Raw genomic sequence first — 18054 nt, forward strand, 5'->3', positions numbered from 1 at the left:
AGCTCAGTGTTTTGGCAGAAGTGGTCAGAGATGCATAGAACACAGCATCAATCCAATGTTGGAGAAGCTCAGCATACCCAGATTTGTCCCAGGTCAACCAACAAATGCTTGGGGTTTTTAGAGAGCAGCTGCTCAAAATAGCGATGTGTGCTGTTTCCATACAGCATGGGGGCAGTCAGAGGCTCGTTGGGCAAGACCCACACTCCTGTGCAGATTGTTTCATTGGGTATGTCTTTTGGAATCTGTGCAAATGAGTGTAGATTTGCCTTCTGTTGACAGACCCTGAGTCATTAATTCATCTTCATGGCTTGGAAACTGATAAGGAGGTCATAGAAACTCCAAATTCCCTGCCTCAGGCCGTATATAATGAAACTGTCTGGTACAGACTACCCACATTTGTGGGCCAAAGGCACTGTGCCTGTGAAGACACCCCATATATCTTTGGAACATTCATCTCTGGAGGTGAGCTGGACCTAGAAAGAGTGTGAAATAGAAGGTATAACCTGAGAAGAGGGGACATGTTTGTGTGGTGGTCCCATGTTCAGCTATGACTGAAGCCGGAAACAGCAGAGTGTGAGTCCCTCCCACCATGTCTGCTTGGAGTTTGGAGAGAGAGTCCTCCTGCCCCGTCCACCACTACTAGCTCTGCATTGCATTTACCATCTTATGAATTCTTGACTGAAACTATGGCTGTGACTGGGTGACCGAAATGATCTTGATCTGAAATCCCCAAGTGTCTTAGATGATTGCTGGAGACTCAAACATGGGGACCAGTCATGAAGTGTTCACTGTGATGTGAGAATTGATTTACAGGGACAGTTAATTGCAGGAATGTAAGGATGAAGTAGCAACAAGGAGTCTGTTGCCAAGCCTGATCATGAGACTGTGTAGGAGGTGCTGAATTCTAAACTGCATGCACAAGTACTCAACTGAAGAGTGAAGTGCAGGGAGAGTTGGAGGCCTCTTGTCTTCCCTCCTGGAGGGATTCTGGATTATATTGGAGGAAGCTTTTGAACTGAGAAAGACACTTAATATTTTCACAAGAGTAAGATTTTGAATTTCAGAGGGAGACTGACATGGTTAGGGAAACAATTAAGGAGTAGGGCAGATTTTCTCTAGGATGTCCCTGATGTGACTGGAAGATTGTTTTGGATGTTAAATACTCTCCTAAATCTCATTTGTCCTATGTTGCCTGCCAGTGGTGCTGTTGGAGCCTAGTGGGAAGTCCTTGTGTCAGCAGACTCTTGTCCATGGAGATCATTCCTCAGGAGACGGCTGCTGTTAGCGTGCATGTCCACCGAGCCACTGTCTGTGGAATCTGGCTCATCTTCTTGTGCTTCTGCACACACACCGACATCCATTGTGGGTTCTTCACCGGGAAAATATTCTACCTAATGCTATTGGTCTTGAAATATTGAAAACACAGCAATCAATTGTGTAAGGTATTTCTTTGTACTAGTGAGAATCAGACTAACACAGGCCCTCTTCATGTTTCAGGGGTATTGATGCAATGGTATAGCCTACTCCCTTTGAACATGGGCATGACCCATGACTTGATTCTGATCCTCTAGAATGCAGCAAGAAGAGACATCTGTGTTTGAGTTGTGTTGTGCTGATTGGAACAACTGTCTTTCTGGTTGACTGTAGGTGTAGACTCTCTCTACTGACTCTGAGAAAGTAACAAGTTCAACTGACAGGAGCAACATAACAAGACATTGAGTGTAATCTCAGCCATCAGCCAAAGAAACTGAAGGCCACTAGCTGACAATTCACCATGAGATGCATCCTTCCCACTCACAATGAGTGTGGGCATAATCTTTCTCCACTTAGTCACAGGTGGAACCATACCCTTGGCAGGCCTAAGTCCAACAAGAGCCACTTGGATGTCTCACACTCGGTATCATTCATGGCATGTGAGTGATCTGAGGAAGCAGAGGTCAAAGTCCATTGGTTGTGTCATGTATAATCAATTTTGAGCCAAATACTTGACTCTCATGGGTTCTTTTGCTTTCTTGAGCACTTTGAGATCTGTGCTCTTTTTCCCTTTAAATCACCATGCATGCTGTTGCCATGAGCAACATGTGGTACTCTCCAGACTGGTCCCTGGGTCTCAGGAGAGTGCTGTTCTTGGGAGGCTCTTGGCCTACCTGGTTTATTTCCATGTGTGTGTTTTTTAAAAAAGATGTATTTATTTTTATTGGAAAGTCAGCTATAGAGAGAGGAGGAGAGACAGAGTGGAAGATCTTTCATCCATTGATTCACTGCCCAAGCAGCCATAATGGCTGGAGCTGTGCCGATCTGAAGCCAGGGGCCCGGAGCTTCCTCCAGTTCTCCCATGCGGGTCCAAGGTCCCAAGGCTTTGAGCCACCCTCGACTGCTTTCCCTGGCCACAAGCAACTATCTAGATGGGAAGCAGGACCTCCGGGACATGAACTGACGCCCATATGGGATCCTGATGTGTGCAAGTTGAGGACTTTAGCCATTAGTCTACCACACGGGCCCTTTTTTGAGTGTTTTTGAGTGTAAGTTGGGATTCTGTGATGGCTGTCCCAGGGTCACTCTGAGGAGTGAACTCCATGACCTCATGTACTAGAATTCTTGGGTGACAGAGGGTAATCTTGATGCTGGAGCCTTCTGATCATCAGCCAATGTGATGCAGGGCAAACGCCAAAGAATCTGTCTAATCTCACGGTGCCAGGTGGGCATGCAGGATATGTGGGCAACAGTGTTTACCCAGCCATTAGTCCTGCCTGGCACTCAGTGTGGCAGTGCCTGGCCTTGAGGGGTAAGGAGAATAGATTCTTAGAGTAGTGTTGGCTACTCCTTGCCAAGGTTCCAGGTGTTCAGAAGTGTTCCAGGAATGTATCAGTGTAAGGAATGGAATAGGTTGAATAAAGCAAACATGTTGAGATGGAGATGAAGCACGTAATGCTTGACAGGTGGTGTGGAGTTGGACTGATTTTCCATGAGACAGCTGGTTGCAGAGCTTTCCATCAGGGTCTCGGCCCAGGGCATGGACCTCAGTCACAGCAACATTGTACTCTGTCCTTCTCTGCCTCAGGCTCACTGCCCTTCCCTAGATGAAGGCTTTTGTTAACATTCCATTGACAGGCTCATTAATTTTGGTTCACATATATACATAACATGTAGGAGCTTCAGAAGTTCATGGGAAAATAGCTTAAGAAAAATCATTTGTTGTGTATAAGAGGTTGTGAAATCTGAGCATAGTTTTTCATATCGCACATCTTCTGTGGGAGTGTCGAAGTACTCCCATACATGATTAGTATAGACTTGCTTATAGGTACGTAAGTAATGGGGGGGGTTAGTTGTTGCAGTGGATGATTCTGCTGTAGATGCCCACATCTAGCATTGCCCACATCTCCTACAGCGGTGATTGAATTTCAGTCCTGCTTCTCCCGTGTCTACTATCCCTCAAATTTACACTTGTGGCCAATGACACATTGATCACTTGGGTCTTGCTGCAGGTACGAGAGACACAGATTGATTTTTGGATCACTGTATTCAACCTACCCTGTTAATCTTTGTGGACATTTAGGTAGGGAACCAATGAAAGAAAGATCTCTCTCTCTCTCTCTCTCTCTCTCTGTGTGTGCTTTTCAATAGCATAAATCATGTTAAAGTGTTTTCAAAATGATTCATAACCCCATTATCCAATGCTAATCACAATCATGTTTCAAATGAATGTGTTTATCTTTACATATACGCATATATAGTGCAGAATATACTGTCTTGCCATCTGCTTATCTTTTTGTTTGTAATTTACCTTTACTGTAGTAATTGTGTATTTTTCATGTAATTTCCTGTAAGTTGACATGACCCTTGAAGGTTTTGTTGAGTCTTAACATTCATTCATTAATTCATTTTTTTAGAACATAGGATGAGAGAGAGGTAGAAAGTGAGAGCATCAAGCTACTGGGTCACTGACCACATGACCACCATGACCTGAGTTGGTCTAGATCAAGCCGGGAGCAAAGAAGGCCATCTGCACTTCCCTAGTTGGTGACAGGAGCCTGGATGCTTGTGTTATCTTTCATTGATTTGGCTCACATAGTAGCAGACAGCAAATCACAAGTGCAGAATTGGGGACTTGAGTCTGAGCTCTGATATGAGACACCAGTTTGCCAGGCTGTGGGTTTAGGTGCTGTGGCACAATGCAAGCCCATAAGCTCTTCTGGAAGCAGAACATGCAGTCAGGAAGTCACATGTGTGTGGTTGACGATGTTTTGGAAACAGAGCATTTCCATGGGTACGAGATTTCCATGACTATCACAAAATAGCTGTAGCTACCTGATGCTCTAAAGGAAGAGATGTATTTTGGCTCTAGGGATTCACAACAAAGATCAATTAAGTTGATTGATAACTAAATCAGGCTCCCTTTTCTAAGACCTTGTTATGTAGTTCTTCATAACTTTGAGTCGTTCTACCCAAATGGGAGACTCACACTGAGTTCCATACCTGGGCTTACATATGTTCCCACATATTTATTCAGTTAAGACATTGACCTACTGAATAGAACAGTGAGTTGTGCTTCTTTTCTGTTTTTATTTATTGCTTTTACTATGATTTTATTTTACAGTTCCATAGGCCCTGTGATTTTCCTTGCCACTAAAGTCCCTTCTCCAATCTCCCTCCTCACTGAATCCCCCTATATTATTGCAATAGTGTAGTTCCTCATAAACATTCCTATGTGCATCATTGTAGGCAAGGACTATGGCAGGGATTCCAGCATCCTACTGTCAAGATATGTTCAACAATTTCATTGGGAGTCCATCTCTGACCTGGAAGTAGAGATGCATACTGCACTGATTCCTCACATCTAGGCATGATAGTCTCCCTTGCACAGTTAATATACATCTCCTTCAATGAAAAGCCACAAAAATAATGAACAGGAAAAAATGGAAATTTACTGGGCCCGGCATGATAGTGTAGTGGTTAAGGTCTTCGTCTTGAATGCACCGGGATCCCATATGGGCACCAGTTCTAATCCTGGCGGCCCTGCTTACCATCCAGCTCCCTGCCTGTGGTCTGGGAAAGCATCTGAGGACGGCCCAAGACTTTGGGACCCTGCACCCGCATGGGAGACCTGTAAGAGGCTCCTGGCTCAGGATTGGCTCAGCTCCGGCCATTGTGGCCACTTGGGGAGTGAACCATCGGATGGAAGATCTTCCTCTCTGTCTCTCTTCTCTGTATATCCACCTTTCCAATACAAAATAAATAAATCTTAAAACAATGGAAATTTACAATGCCATGAGGTGAAATAACATGCTACTGAATGACTAATGTATAGCTGCAGAAATGACAAAGAAAATCAAGAACCTTGTTGAAGAAAATGTTACTGTATGACCTATGAGTTAATGAAGAATTTAATGAGAAAAAAATGTTTTGAATTAATGAAAACAAAAACATCAAAACCCATGAGATACAGTCTTCACTGCTCTTTATTAGTGAGATATATCTTCTATAGGCACCAGATAGATGTTTTTTAGGAGATTTATTTTTCTATTGGAAAGTCAGATATTCATAGAGGAGAATAGACAGAGAGGAAGATCGTCTGCCCACTGATTCACTCCCCAGGCAGCCACAACAGCTGGAGCTGTGCCAGTCCGAAGTCAGCAGCCCTGAACCTCTTCTGGTTCTCCCATGTGGGTGCAGGAAGTCAAGGCTTTGGGCCATCCTCAGCTGCTTTCCCAGGCCACAAGCAGGGAGTTGGATGGGAAGCAGAGTCACCGGGATTAAAACTGGTGCTCATATGGGATCCTGGCACATGCAAGGTGAGGACTTTCGCTGGTAGGCTACCAGGCTGAGCCCGGGTTCTGTTTTTTAAATCCAGTTTACTAATTTAGGACACTTGATTCATGTGTTTCAGCCTTTTACAGTCAGGGTTAAAATGAATGGGTGGTAATTTGTTCAGTGATTTTAGCAAAGAGTTGTTCATTGTTTGATTTAGTCTTCTGTTGTTTTACTGGGCTGTTCTTCATATTTGCCTTTGTTTGAGTGAATGCTAATACTTTGCTCTGTGAAGAAAACATCTTTAAGTATCATTTTTCAGACAGGGCTGGGAGAGGCAGATTCTTTGAGCTTTTCTTTACTATTATCTTTCATTTTCAAAGACAAAGGAAAGCTTTGCTGGATACATTATTCTGGACCGACAGTTTTCTGCTTTTAGACTCTGGAATAAGTCAGTCCATTCTCTTCCTACCTGTAGAGTTTCCTGTGAGTGGTCAGCTGTGAGTCGGATTGCCATTTCTTATGTGTTAATTGATTTGTTTCATGTGCACATTTTAGGATGCTTTCCTTATGTTTGATTGAAAAGACCTTGATTGTCATGTGTCGTGGTGAAGACTACTTTTGTTCAACCCTGTTGGGAGTTCTGTGCCTCTCCTGAATATTGCATTCCAATTCTTTGTCCAGATTAGGGGAGCGTTCATTTGATATTTTGTTGAATAAACCTTTAACCCCAGCTTCTCTTTCTGTGCCTTCTGAAACTCCCATAACTTGTATTTTGGTCCCTTTAATAGTGTCTGTTAATTCTGGGATACGTTTTTTTAGCTTGACCCAGTTCTGTTTTCCAGGAAGTATCTTCCAAATCTGAGATTCTTTCTTCTGCTTTATTCATCCTATCATTGAGATTTTCCAGTGTAGTAAAAAAAATATTTATTCTATTTTTACGGGAAAGTCAGATATACAGAGAGGAGGAGAGACAGAGAGGAAGATCTTCTGCCTGCTGATTCACTCCCTAAGTGACCACAATGGCCAGAGCCTTGCCTATCTGAGGCCAGGAGCCTGGAGACTCTTCTGGCTCTCCCACACAGGTACAGTATCCCAAGACTTTGGGCCATCCTGACTGCTTTCCCAGGCCACAAACAGAGAGGTGGATGGGAAGCAGGGCCGCTGGGACAAGAGCCAGCGTCCATATGCATGACAGGAAAGCAGCAGGAAAAAGGGGTAGATGCACATTATGGCCCTGCCTACATTTCCTCAACTGTACTATAAAAATGTACTTGTACTGAGCTGAGCTAGGCTTTAGCCCCTACCACCCTGAGCTGGAATTGGCGTTGGGCCTGGTGGGCCAGTCTATTGCACCCACTGGGAAATGCTGAGGTAGGGCAGGCCATGCCAGACCAGGCTATGGTGCCCAATCAGCACATATGAGAACCAGTGCGGGAGGAGGGAAATGCTGGTAGGGGAAATGTGGAGGGCTCCCCTGCTAGAACACCACTCCCATTGGAGAGTGTGAGTTGGGATGGGGGAGACCAGACCAGAAGAGCTATAACACCTGTGGACCTCATGTGAGCTAGATCAGTGAAGCCAGGCTGGGTTGACTGTTTCTACAGGTAGAAGCATAAATCAGAGTGGGTAAGGGTTAGTTGGGTTTTACTGCAGCATCAGCTGGCAGATGCTGGCACAGGGGGCAAATTCTGTCCATTTAAACTCCAGAACCACCTGGAGAGTGATCCAGGGATTGGGAGTGGGCCCATTAGGGAAACAGTGGGGGCCTCCCTCTTGGTTGACCACTCCCACAGGAGAGCATGAAAAGCAGGACTGGGGCAGATGTGGCTAGACAGAACGACAACCAGCAGCATATGTGTGGGCTGGATAGTGGAGCTGCTTGGGTTGAACTAGGCTTCAATGCTCATTGACTTGTACGAGAGCTAAATGGGATGTGGGACAGACTGAACAAGCCTGCTGTACATACTGGCAAGCATGGGAACCCGGGCAGGGTTCGGCCTGTTGGAGTTATTGGGAATCTCCTCGACTAGGCTGCAACTCCCACTGGTTTGTGTGAGGGCTGAGTGTGTGCTGGGCAGAAACAGGCTGGACTGCAACACCCATTGGTTCTTGTCGAAGACAGGACTGGAAACTGAACTGATGCCGCAATTGCAACTACAACATATGCGTAAGCTGATTGGGGCAATGCGCTGTGCCGGACCTTGTATTGGCCAGCACACACAAGGATCACCTCAGATGAAGTTTCTTTGGGGATCCCCCCAACTGCACTGCTGATCTCAGAAGCCAACCATGAAGAGAAGTGCAGGTTCCATGATCTGACCATGGAGTGCAAGTGACAAAACTGAGCCTCCTCCAAGGCTCAGATGGAACAGTAGACAGGAAATCCAAGTGCACATGGAGGATATGGCAGTCTATTGGAACCTGTAGAGGACACATGGTACCACGACAGGCAGAGGGCAGAACAAATAGATCATCTGTCCCAGCCATGAGTTGGCACTGAAGATCTGCGCTAATGGAGACTCTAAGGTAGACTGTGTCAGCCAGTGGATTCTGGCGAGATTTCATTGTTCTTGCAATGGTGATATTGGCAGCAATTCAGAACTGTTGGACCACCAAAACCACTCGAGCAGGACCCTCAGAGCAGGTCCCATGTTGGGGACCTGTGATGGGTGGGAGGTTGAGTGGGGCTTCTCCCTTTATTCTCCCCTAACCCCAGATCTAGAAAAAAAAATAATGTGGAAACAATGGTCTTACACACTTTTCTGCAGCCCTTGTCCCTTTGTTCACTAATCGACTGCATAAATATTACCAAAATAAAATAATAAAAAAGAAATAAAAATAAAAATGTACTCGCTGTGCTTTTCCACTAGCTTTCAGTGCTCTTCAAAACACTTTGTTCTGATTGAATTTTTCACTGACTCATAAATCATATAGTAGCATCATTTTCCTCAAGGTGGTCTTTATTTTCCTTTACACTTCTTCAGCGATACATTAGTCATTCAATAGCATGTTATTTAACTTCATGGTGTTGTTATTAATTTCTTTTTTCTTCCTGTTACCGATTTTGTTTTGTGGCTTTTCATTTAAGGGGATGTATAATAGCTGTGTAATGGAGGCTGTCATAGCTAGTAACATGTAATTTAACTTCATGGCATTGTAAATTTCTATTTTTCTTGCTGTTGTTGATTTTGTATTATGACCTTTCATTTGAGGGGATGTACAGTAGCTGTGAAATGGAGACTGGCATATCCAGATGTGAGGATACAATGTAGTATGCATCTCTACTTCCAAACTAAAGATGGACTCCCAATGATACTGTTTACTACATGACAATAGGATGATGGATACCCTGCCGGTGCACATGCCCACAGTAATGGAAATATGACTGTGTATTAGTAACTATACAATAGTCATGATATAGGGGAACTTGGTGATGGGGGGAATTGGAGAGGGGAAAAGGGAAATTCCAGAGTTCTATGGAACTATATCCTAAAATGATAATGATAATAATAACAAATAAAAGATTAAAAAAGCAATAGCCTTTTGCCTATTAGGCCACCTTGTGAAAACCAATTGTGCAGGGATGAAAATAGAAGCTTTATAAGTTCAGTTTTGTGTGGGAAATTGTGGAATAAACCCCCATCTCTCTCCTTCTAATTCCTGACCATTCACTCAAAATTTTATTTTTTTCTTCTCTCCTGCCTTCATGTAGGACACCTAAGACACAATATAGAGGACTTAGTTAATTATTGCTGGCATGCATTTCTTAGACTGTTTGAAACATGTGGCTTCCTAATAAGAGCTTCGTTTAGGCAAAACATATTAATTGAAATAGAATCTCAGTTGTTCACATGTCTGCGGTATCTGTGTGTGTGAAGAGAAGAGTTTTCGGGCCCGGTGGCGTGCCCTAGCGGCTAAAGTCCTCACCTTCAATGCCCCGGGATCCCATATGGGCGCCGGTTCTAATCCCGGCAGCTCCACTTCCCATCCAGCTCCCTGCTTGTGGCCTGGGAAAGCAATCGAGGACGGCCCAATGCCTTGGGACCCTGCACCCGCGTGGGAGACCCCGAGGAAGTTCCTGGTTCCCAGCTTTGGATCGGCGCACACCTGCCATTGCGGGATATCTTCCTCTCTGTCTCTCCTCCTCTCTGTATATCTGACTTTGTAATAAAGTAAATAAATCTTAAAAAAAAGAGAAGAGTTTTCCTGAGATATTATTCCTATGTCATACAGTTTCATTTGGAATATGATTGTGTGGTGTTTAGCCTGCTGACAGAATTTGCAATGTATCTCCAATTGCTTTCCACATAGAATCAGTTCAGTGCTTGAATGTACCTGATGATGTCTGTTTCCCACTCAGCCTTCAGTGCTCTGTCTTGCACTGAATGCTCTGACTGCTTCTGCAATCATTTCTGCCCCTTTAGGAAATGTCAGTATTTTTGATGCAGTGTGAGCAGGTGTGTGCGTTTCTTCCTATCTCCCTGGTGTTCAGACAGCAGCAGTAGCAGGAGATGTACCATTGAGGAAATGCAGACACACACATTTTCATCAGCTGTTTTTATTCTATGTTATGGGCATGATTGCGAATAGAGCAAGGTATCTAGTTCTATTGCAAGGAGACTGTGTTTCAGGAACAACAACCAGGAAAGGTCAATCCATCTAAGGGGATGCAAATATCTCAGGAATCGTTTTCAAAGCTTCAGGCTTAAGCCACGGCAGCGAAGCCAAGCTGGTTGTTGGCACGGTCAAAGACGGTGAAGTACTGGCGGATGAAGACATCACCCAGGATCCAGAGCTCGCCAGTGGAGGTGTCGAGGTTCATGCCCTCAAAGCCACTCATGCAGGCGCCATCCTCCTGGAGAAGAGAAGGGCATGGGGACCAGAGTGAGGGTTAGTGGCACTCGATGATAACCATTACGGGTTCCTTATTCTGACCGCAAGTAGCATGCAAAGATCTTCCTTTCTCAGTGTTTGGGGCTGTGGCACATGCTGGTCTGGGTCAGCCTGCAACTCAGCTGCTTACAGTTTGTGGGCAGTATATGCTATTATTGGAAGATAATGGAACTGTACTCTGAGCAACATGTCTCAGGACATGTCAGGTTTTGGAAGAGAGATTTGGAATCCTCCAAAATCCAGCCCTTCTCATTAATCTCACCATGACCATTGGCTCAGTAGGCGGCCATGGGGTGCTTTCCTTCTCTGGACAATGGGGCTTGGCCTTGGCTGCAGGCTAAACGTCTTTGAAAAGATGACTAGGCCTGTGCTGAGCAAGGACAGTGCACTGTGAGAAACCGATTCTGTGCATGGTTTTTCAGTAAGAAGCAAGGTGTTTGCCGTGGGTCATTGGAATAAAGGTATGGTCAGACTCACCATGACCCCTTAACAATGGAAAAGGTGGGATGAACTGAGCCTCTAGTGTTCACCAAGGACTAGAAGCTGAGACAGGGTGCACCGTAGTGAGAAGTGATGTGTGTGACACTGAGACTCAGGGTTCAGGTGACTGAGCCTAAATGGACCATGACCTCTTTTTGTGCCAGCATGTGATGCCTCATTTTTCCGTTAAGGGCAGTTCTCATTCATGCATTGCTTCTGAAGAAACTGTTTTCCTCTGTAAGCTGTACAGGAGAGATGTGAGTTGAATACTTGGCTTAAGTAAAGAGAAGAGTGCTTCCTATTACAGGGTTGATGTGTGACCTCGGTGTATATCGGCATGTCATACGATTGTCAGAGTTTTCCCTTACCTCCAGAATGTAGGCACTGGCAGGTACAGGGTACTGGACTCCATTGATGGTGAAGACAATGTTGGGCAGGGAGTACATGTATGAGCAACTGACAACCATCTGGAGGGCATGAATATGAGAGGTTAGAGTGTGAGTGGTTCATTCCTTGTGCATGTTCCTCCCCATACCTGTGGCTAGAACAGAGCAGTCGTGGTTGGACTTGCCTCTCCATCCGAGTTCTCAGAAGCTCCAATGTAGCTCTGGATGTTGGAAATGGCACTGGTGGGGCCGGCCAACAGAGAGGTGCCGGTGTCCACGATGGCTTGGCAGCCATCAGCACAAGCGATGGTCTCTCCATCCATGGTGATGCTGAGGGTGAGATGCAAGGTTGGCTCCCATGAGGCCCCAGGTTTACCCCTAAGCCGCTTATGGGGCAGAACATCTGGGATGTCAGGCTTCAACATTGGCAAAGAACTCTTGTTCTGAGTAATTTCTAATCCTAGACTGCCAGTAGCCATCTTCCCACTGAGGCAGGCTTTCTGATCCTTTCCAGGCTGCCCCTGTCCTGAGAGGTATAGACAGGTGGGATTGCTATGCCACCCCTAGTATGCTGTAATCTGACCATGCTTCCTGAACCATTTGGAACTGGCTGTCCTGTCCTTGGTAAGGATCTGGGCTCCCAGAAATCCTTCTCTTTGCTTTTCTTCCCATGGACTAAGTTTCCTGGGATTTCGCTGGCTCGTCTGGTTTGCAGATTCATCGTGTGCAGGCTGCTCCAGGCAGATCATGGTAGCTGACTAAGTACAAGTGCATCAAGCAAAGTAATAAGGGTTCAGAGCAGGGTGTCCTGCAGCAGCATGGTCTCACCTGTCCACGGTGATCTGCCAGTAGCCCTCATAGGAAACAGGCACCCAGTTCAGGCTCCCAGTGTAGTAAGAAGAATCGATGCCACCAAACATGACCACGCTGCCACTCTCATCATCGCTGTGGAAAGTGTAGGGGCAGGGAGAGAGACAGGCATTCTTTCATTCATGCGTTGCATAACTGCTATGTACAGCCCAAGAGGTCCCATCGATGAGCTGCGTTTGAGAGCTAGGACTCTACTGAATGTGTGACTCACATGGGTGCTTCTTCTGTGACAGCACATCCACATACATTGGTGCATAGGCTTTGACTTTACACTGCTGTCTCGGAGCAGTAACGCCACCAGCTCGGTTCACACAGTTGTGTAGTTGTAGCAGGGAGTATTACCTACAAATATGTGTACCCAAGTGTATCCTTTGCATCCTAATTGTGGTTGTAGTAGTCTTTGGGACCAGAAGAAATGTGGATTTGGGATGGTATGTCCCTAAGTAGTGGATGGTGGAGATGCTCTTCGTCAGCCAGAGCTACTGTTGCCTGCGTCTGGGGATCATTTTGATTATCGTGATCAGATGGGGGTCAGATGGCACTATTGTGATCCAATGGGACAGGGTCAAGGATCTACCATACAGGTTTGGTATTTGGGATAGATTGAACAGCATGCAAATATCTGCCCCAGACTGTGTGTTGTGCCAATATCTAGTACTTTGCTCTAGGAGTGTCAATATAGTGGCCCACAGGCGATACTTCATTCTCATGAAAGCATGTTATGTTTCAGAGTCTCCTGAAGATTGACTAGCCAAGTGCCACAAGGATAGAAGCCCCCATGTAGGGGTTCTTTGTTACTGGCTTTTGCAATTTTGTAGTTCAAGATGTATGGGAGTGCTTCCAAAAATGCCCTAGAAATAATACAATTGAAGGAAATCCTATTGGTGCCTATTTTGGAGTCTGTGCATGCAATCAATTTCCAGAATGTTCATGGAACATGCATACTATTAGACAAATTACCTGTCCATTTAAAATATCTGCACTAATGTAAGCTCACATTTTATTTTTGCGTAATATGAATGACAGATTAAGGCATTCATGAGTCTTCCATCCACTGGGTGACTCATGCTGCGGCAAGGATCACAGCACTTAGTCTGGATGTTCCAAGTGGGGAAGGTAACTTCACCACTTCCTTGCCCCTTCTTAGTGTTGTAGTATGATGGAGATGAATCCAGTAGAGAGGAGTAGGAAACATTCAGGGACTAGGTATGGGAAGCAGACCTCCCACACCATGACCTAACCCATGAACTGAACACCTACTCTCTAAATGTGTTTCTCCTTTCACATTCCAGACGCATTTTTAAGGCCCATCCTGTGTTCCAATCTTGTTATTTCATTGTTTCTGCTGTCAATGTTGAGCCTGCCTTAGGTGGGTTCACTTAAGTAGTCCCTTTTCTGATACAAAGATGAAGTAACTGGGCCCAGGGAGCAAATGGCTAATGATGTTATATAGCAGTACATGAAGATTGTTTGTCAGAAGGCAGAGAGAAAGAGCAGGCATGAGGCGGATGTGGCAGCATTACTCCCCGTTTTGTGCTGTTCTGGACTTGAAGGTTGACTTTGAAATTTTCAACCTTTTCAACTCATCTGCTGCCCTTCTGGCCCTGGATAATCCTTGGTTGGCTAGGTGGAAATGGTCCATGTGGGAGAAGAAGACCCAGGTCTAGCCAACTTACGAGCTCAGGTAGACGGAGAAGAGGTCCTGGGACACCAGGCCCTCATTCCACATGTTGTCAAAGACAGGTGTGGCATCAGAGGCAGAAATGCTGGGGTAGGCCAGACCCAGGATGCCATCAAAGGGAGCATAGTAGAGGAAGGAGCCGGGCTCAGACTCGCTCAGGCCAAAGATCTGGTTGGTGTCTTCAATGCCTCCAACCTGTGTAAGGAGGAAAGGGTGACAGAGATGATGTCCCCCATGAGCACATGTTCCTTGGAATACTAGTGGACTCCAGGCCTGGACTGAGAGCCATGCTGCTACATTTCTTAGAGGACTCCCATTCCAGGGTAACAGAATGTGAGACCTGGAGAGGGTCTCCTGGAATGCTTGTGGCATCTACTGGATAGGATCTTGGTGACTGATGACTCAGAGGCCACAGGATGCAACTTGTTGTGAGAGGCTGACATAGAATGCCTAGTCAAGGTGCACTTGGATTTTGGTTGGTCACCCAGCTGCTGCACATTAGAGCCAAGGAGAGCTGCCATAGGCTAAGGAGTGTGTATGGCTCATGTGATTGGAATAGGAGGAAAAGGAGGAGGAGATGCTACAAGACAATTAAGCAGTTGTGTCCCTTTTCTCTACTTTTTCTTTGAAATTTAGCACTGCATTTGACTGAGCACTCCAGGAACCATCCCTATGCATATTAGACTCAGTTCATGAGCATAAGTGACAACTGTGCCACATCACTCCCTGTGCCACCCATCTTGTTGCCTGCATGGTCTCCAAGACAATACTGCTCTTTTGGGGGGCCATTGAGTGTGGTCACCAAGTCCCTGGAGGCTCCACGGCTGGCAGTGTGAGGAGGCAGAGCCCCCAGGTGCTCACATTCACAGTGTCGTATCCCAGGATGCCACTCATGCTGCCAGTGCCATAGGTGATGGAGATTGTCTCGCTAGTGGCCTCGAAGGTGGAGGAGTCATCAGGATTGAACTGGTTATGGACGCCTGCAAAGGCAAAGAGTGTCATCAGTAACCTCAAATGGCAACAAGACTCGTGAGTTTCTGGAATGGATTTCTTGTGTTGGTTGAGACTATGGAAGAGAAAGTTGACCTTTGCCTAGGATGACCTGTAAGATGACCTTTGAATGCCAGGAGACCCCAGGTTCTAATCCCTTCTCCTTGACAGTCAGTATTGTTCCACAGTTTGTGGTTCATTGCTGAACTCCAGTCCTTGCAAGGGCCCCAAGCAAGCACTGAGTGCATGAGCCTTGCTATCCACATTGCTTGGGCTTTCTTCAGAGGTTAGGCTCCAGTGTGGCTGACCCCTCTGAGCCCTCAGCAAAACTTTGTATTAGACCCCCATAGGACTTCTCATCCATGAGTCCCTATGACAACTTTCAATCACCACTATCCACAGGAGCACCTATTTTGCATGCTTTCCTACTGGTAGCAGCCTGTACAAGTCTTATTGCTTGAGTCCCTTAATGACTGCCAATGTGTTCATGAGACTTGTAAAAGCTGTCTGTGTGGTGAGGAATCCCAGCACCATCTGGTGCTGAGTAACCCGAAGTGAATGTGTTGGGGAAATGGCAGACACTCACTGCAGGCAGCACTGGAGCAGTAGACAGAGGGCACCCAGAGGTTGGAAGAGCCAGTGTCAAAGATGACGGTGAAGTCCTGAGCGGGGGTTCCAATGCTGATGGTGCCAAAGTATTCAGTCTGCAGGAACCAGGACAACACAGCTCAAAGACTGGGAGTGTTCCATGTCAAAACTCACATAGTGACCACTTCTCAGCCTAGTCTGTTTCTTATGTAGAAGACCCTCCATCTCTTCTCCCCATCTTAGCACACTGCTTCAAAGCCCAGCCCTGGTCTCCTCTGCTCCTTGAAGTCTTAGTTTGTTTTGTCTTCTGTTATAAGCTGCATTCATCTCACATGCTTTCTAAATTTGTTTTTCTCTCTGGAACATAAGCCCCTGATCTTTGGTTGGCTCAATGTACTGTCACTTAATAGATCTTTAAAAATATATGCTCATTGATTAAATAGGCTTATGTTTCTGGGCTCTCCCAGGTGCCAGCTCTGCCTGTACTGAACAATGTTGAAGATCCATGCAGTTCCTGACTTGAAGTCACCTATGGATTGTGACTCTGAGTGGATCTGTTGTGTATACAGAACAGTAAGGCTCACAGAATGTGAATGCGCTTTTGAGGTTCAGCAGGCCTGGACCCTGAACATTTTGTGCAGTGGGTCTGGTGGATCTCAGAGGCCTAGCCCTTGAGCACAGGTAAAGGTGCTTTGTGCCCTCAGCCTTGTCCTATTCACAAAGATAATACAAGGGGTGTGTTGTTGGGCTGAACATGCCATTGGTTCCCCCAAATAAGAGGCAATAAGCTTTTGAGACTTAAGTCTGATCATGTCAGCCCAGTGACTCAGAGACATCTATTGCAGTTAGGATCTAGTCCTCTTCAGTTCATAGCCTTTCTATTATCTGCCCTCCCAGCGGATAATATTATCCATGGCCCCTGGGGCTCACTAGTGCAACCTCCCTTCCCTCCGTTTTTGTCTCACACTGCTCTATTCTTTTCTCAAATATGCTCAATCAGAAGGACTGGCCACAGGTTGAGCATGAGCCCTCATACTCTCTGGAATTCCCTTCATTCTCTTTGGAATCCCAGTTGCTCCTACACTGCTACAGGTCGTCCTGCATCTCTTCCAGGAGCCACTCACTGAGACAGTGGCCTCTCAGTTAATGGCCCCAAGCCTGTCATTGTTCTCACTTTCTGGTGAGGCTAAGTCAAGATCATCTTTCTTCCTCTTGGGAACTGTGGTTTTATTGAGTCTATCCAACCCAATGCCTGACCGAATACATAAGGGAGTACTCAGAATAAAAAAGCATTGAAATAATAAACAGATAAAACACAATACATGAGAAGGGAAAGGGTGATTGTGGTTGCCTCAACTATGGGCTTCTGAGAGCCAAGCTGCAATCTCTGGCTGTCAGCCACATCCCCCCAACACATGTCTCCTGCTAGCTCAGTCCTTGTGATTCCCCCTTCAAGCTGCTCAGGCACTCACATCCAGGTAGTTCTCCAGGCTCTCAGTGGAACCAGAGGCAAAGACATCTTTAGGGAAGTACTTGGAGGCCCGGTTGAGAGTGTGAGTCTTCAGGTAGTCCTTCAGCAATCCCTTCTCAATCAGGTTCTTCCTCAAGGACTTCTTTCTGACCAGGGGTACCCTGGGAGAGAATGTTGGCACATGCATGATTAGGAGAGAAGGAGTAGTTGGTGAAGACTCCAAGCTGAGATGAAAGACAAGAAAACTTGTTCATGAGTGAAAAAAGGTGTTGCAGAGATGTTCCCATCAGTAAGTCAAAGCGCACAGAGGGACAGGTGCAGTCATCTAGCGATGGGGCTGACCCCAAACCCTGGTAGATGTCATGGCTTGGTCTGTAAACCGTGTCTATAATGTGGTGACAGAATTGAATTGGAGAAAGGGACTATGAAGGAAGACTCCATATGGGGAAAAGCTGGAACGAATGGAAGGAGGGAAATGGGTGTTACATGGGGGTGGGCAAGGCAGTAGATGCTGGAAAATCCCCCTTGGAGCCACTGTTCCCTTTGGCAAAAGCCAGACTCACTTGTGCACGACGCACTCAGAGAGTGCCAGGAGACCGAGCAGCAGCAGCCACTTCATGGTTCTTGCTGACTCCCAGGTCAGTGGGGAAAGCAGGACAAGTGGAAGGTGTATAGCAACAGGCAAGAGCCGCTGCTTAAATAGCGGCCCCTTGCTGACTCTAATAACCCTTATCAGTGTGTAAAGGCCACCTGCTATCACATTTACCAGAAAATGTTCTGATAAGGTGACCCCTGCCCCGAGTCATGTTCTGAGATATTGCCTATTCAGAATCCCACAGTTGGAATTCTGTTGCAAGAACAAGATGCCGTTGAGTGGTGGGTATGTCTTATGGAATGAGATGGGGCTGGTTGCAACTTTCCAATTTGCTAAAATGCCAAAATTG

General features: G+C 46.0%; 1 protein-coding gene across 1 annotated transcript; it reads right to left on the reverse strand.

Moving 5' to 3' along the window:
* Positions 1-10456: 10456 nt before the first annotated feature.
* On the reverse strand, positions 10457-17729 carry LOC131480164 (pepsin-3-like). Its single transcript, XM_058662973.1, has 9 exons — positions 17674-17729; positions 17112-17271; positions 15638-15755; positions 14923-15041; positions 14057-14256; positions 12339-12455; positions 11696-11840; positions 11493-11591; positions 10457-10606 (listed from the first exon to the last, which is right to left on the reverse strand). The coding sequence occupies exons 1-9, from the start codon at positions 17727-17729 to the stop codon at positions 10457-10459; spliced, it is 1164 nt and encodes a 387-aa protein (XP_058518956.1).
* Between the last annotated feature and the right edge of the window lie 325 nt (positions 17730-18054).

The sequence above is a fragment of the Ochotona princeps genome, chromosome 4 (genome assembly GCF_030435755.1).
Source record: "Ochotona princeps isolate mOchPri1 chromosome 4, mOchPri1.hap1, whole genome shotgun sequence".
In the NCBI taxonomy this organism is placed as follows: Eukaryota; Metazoa; Chordata; class Mammalia; order Lagomorpha; family Ochotonidae; genus Ochotona; species Ochotona princeps.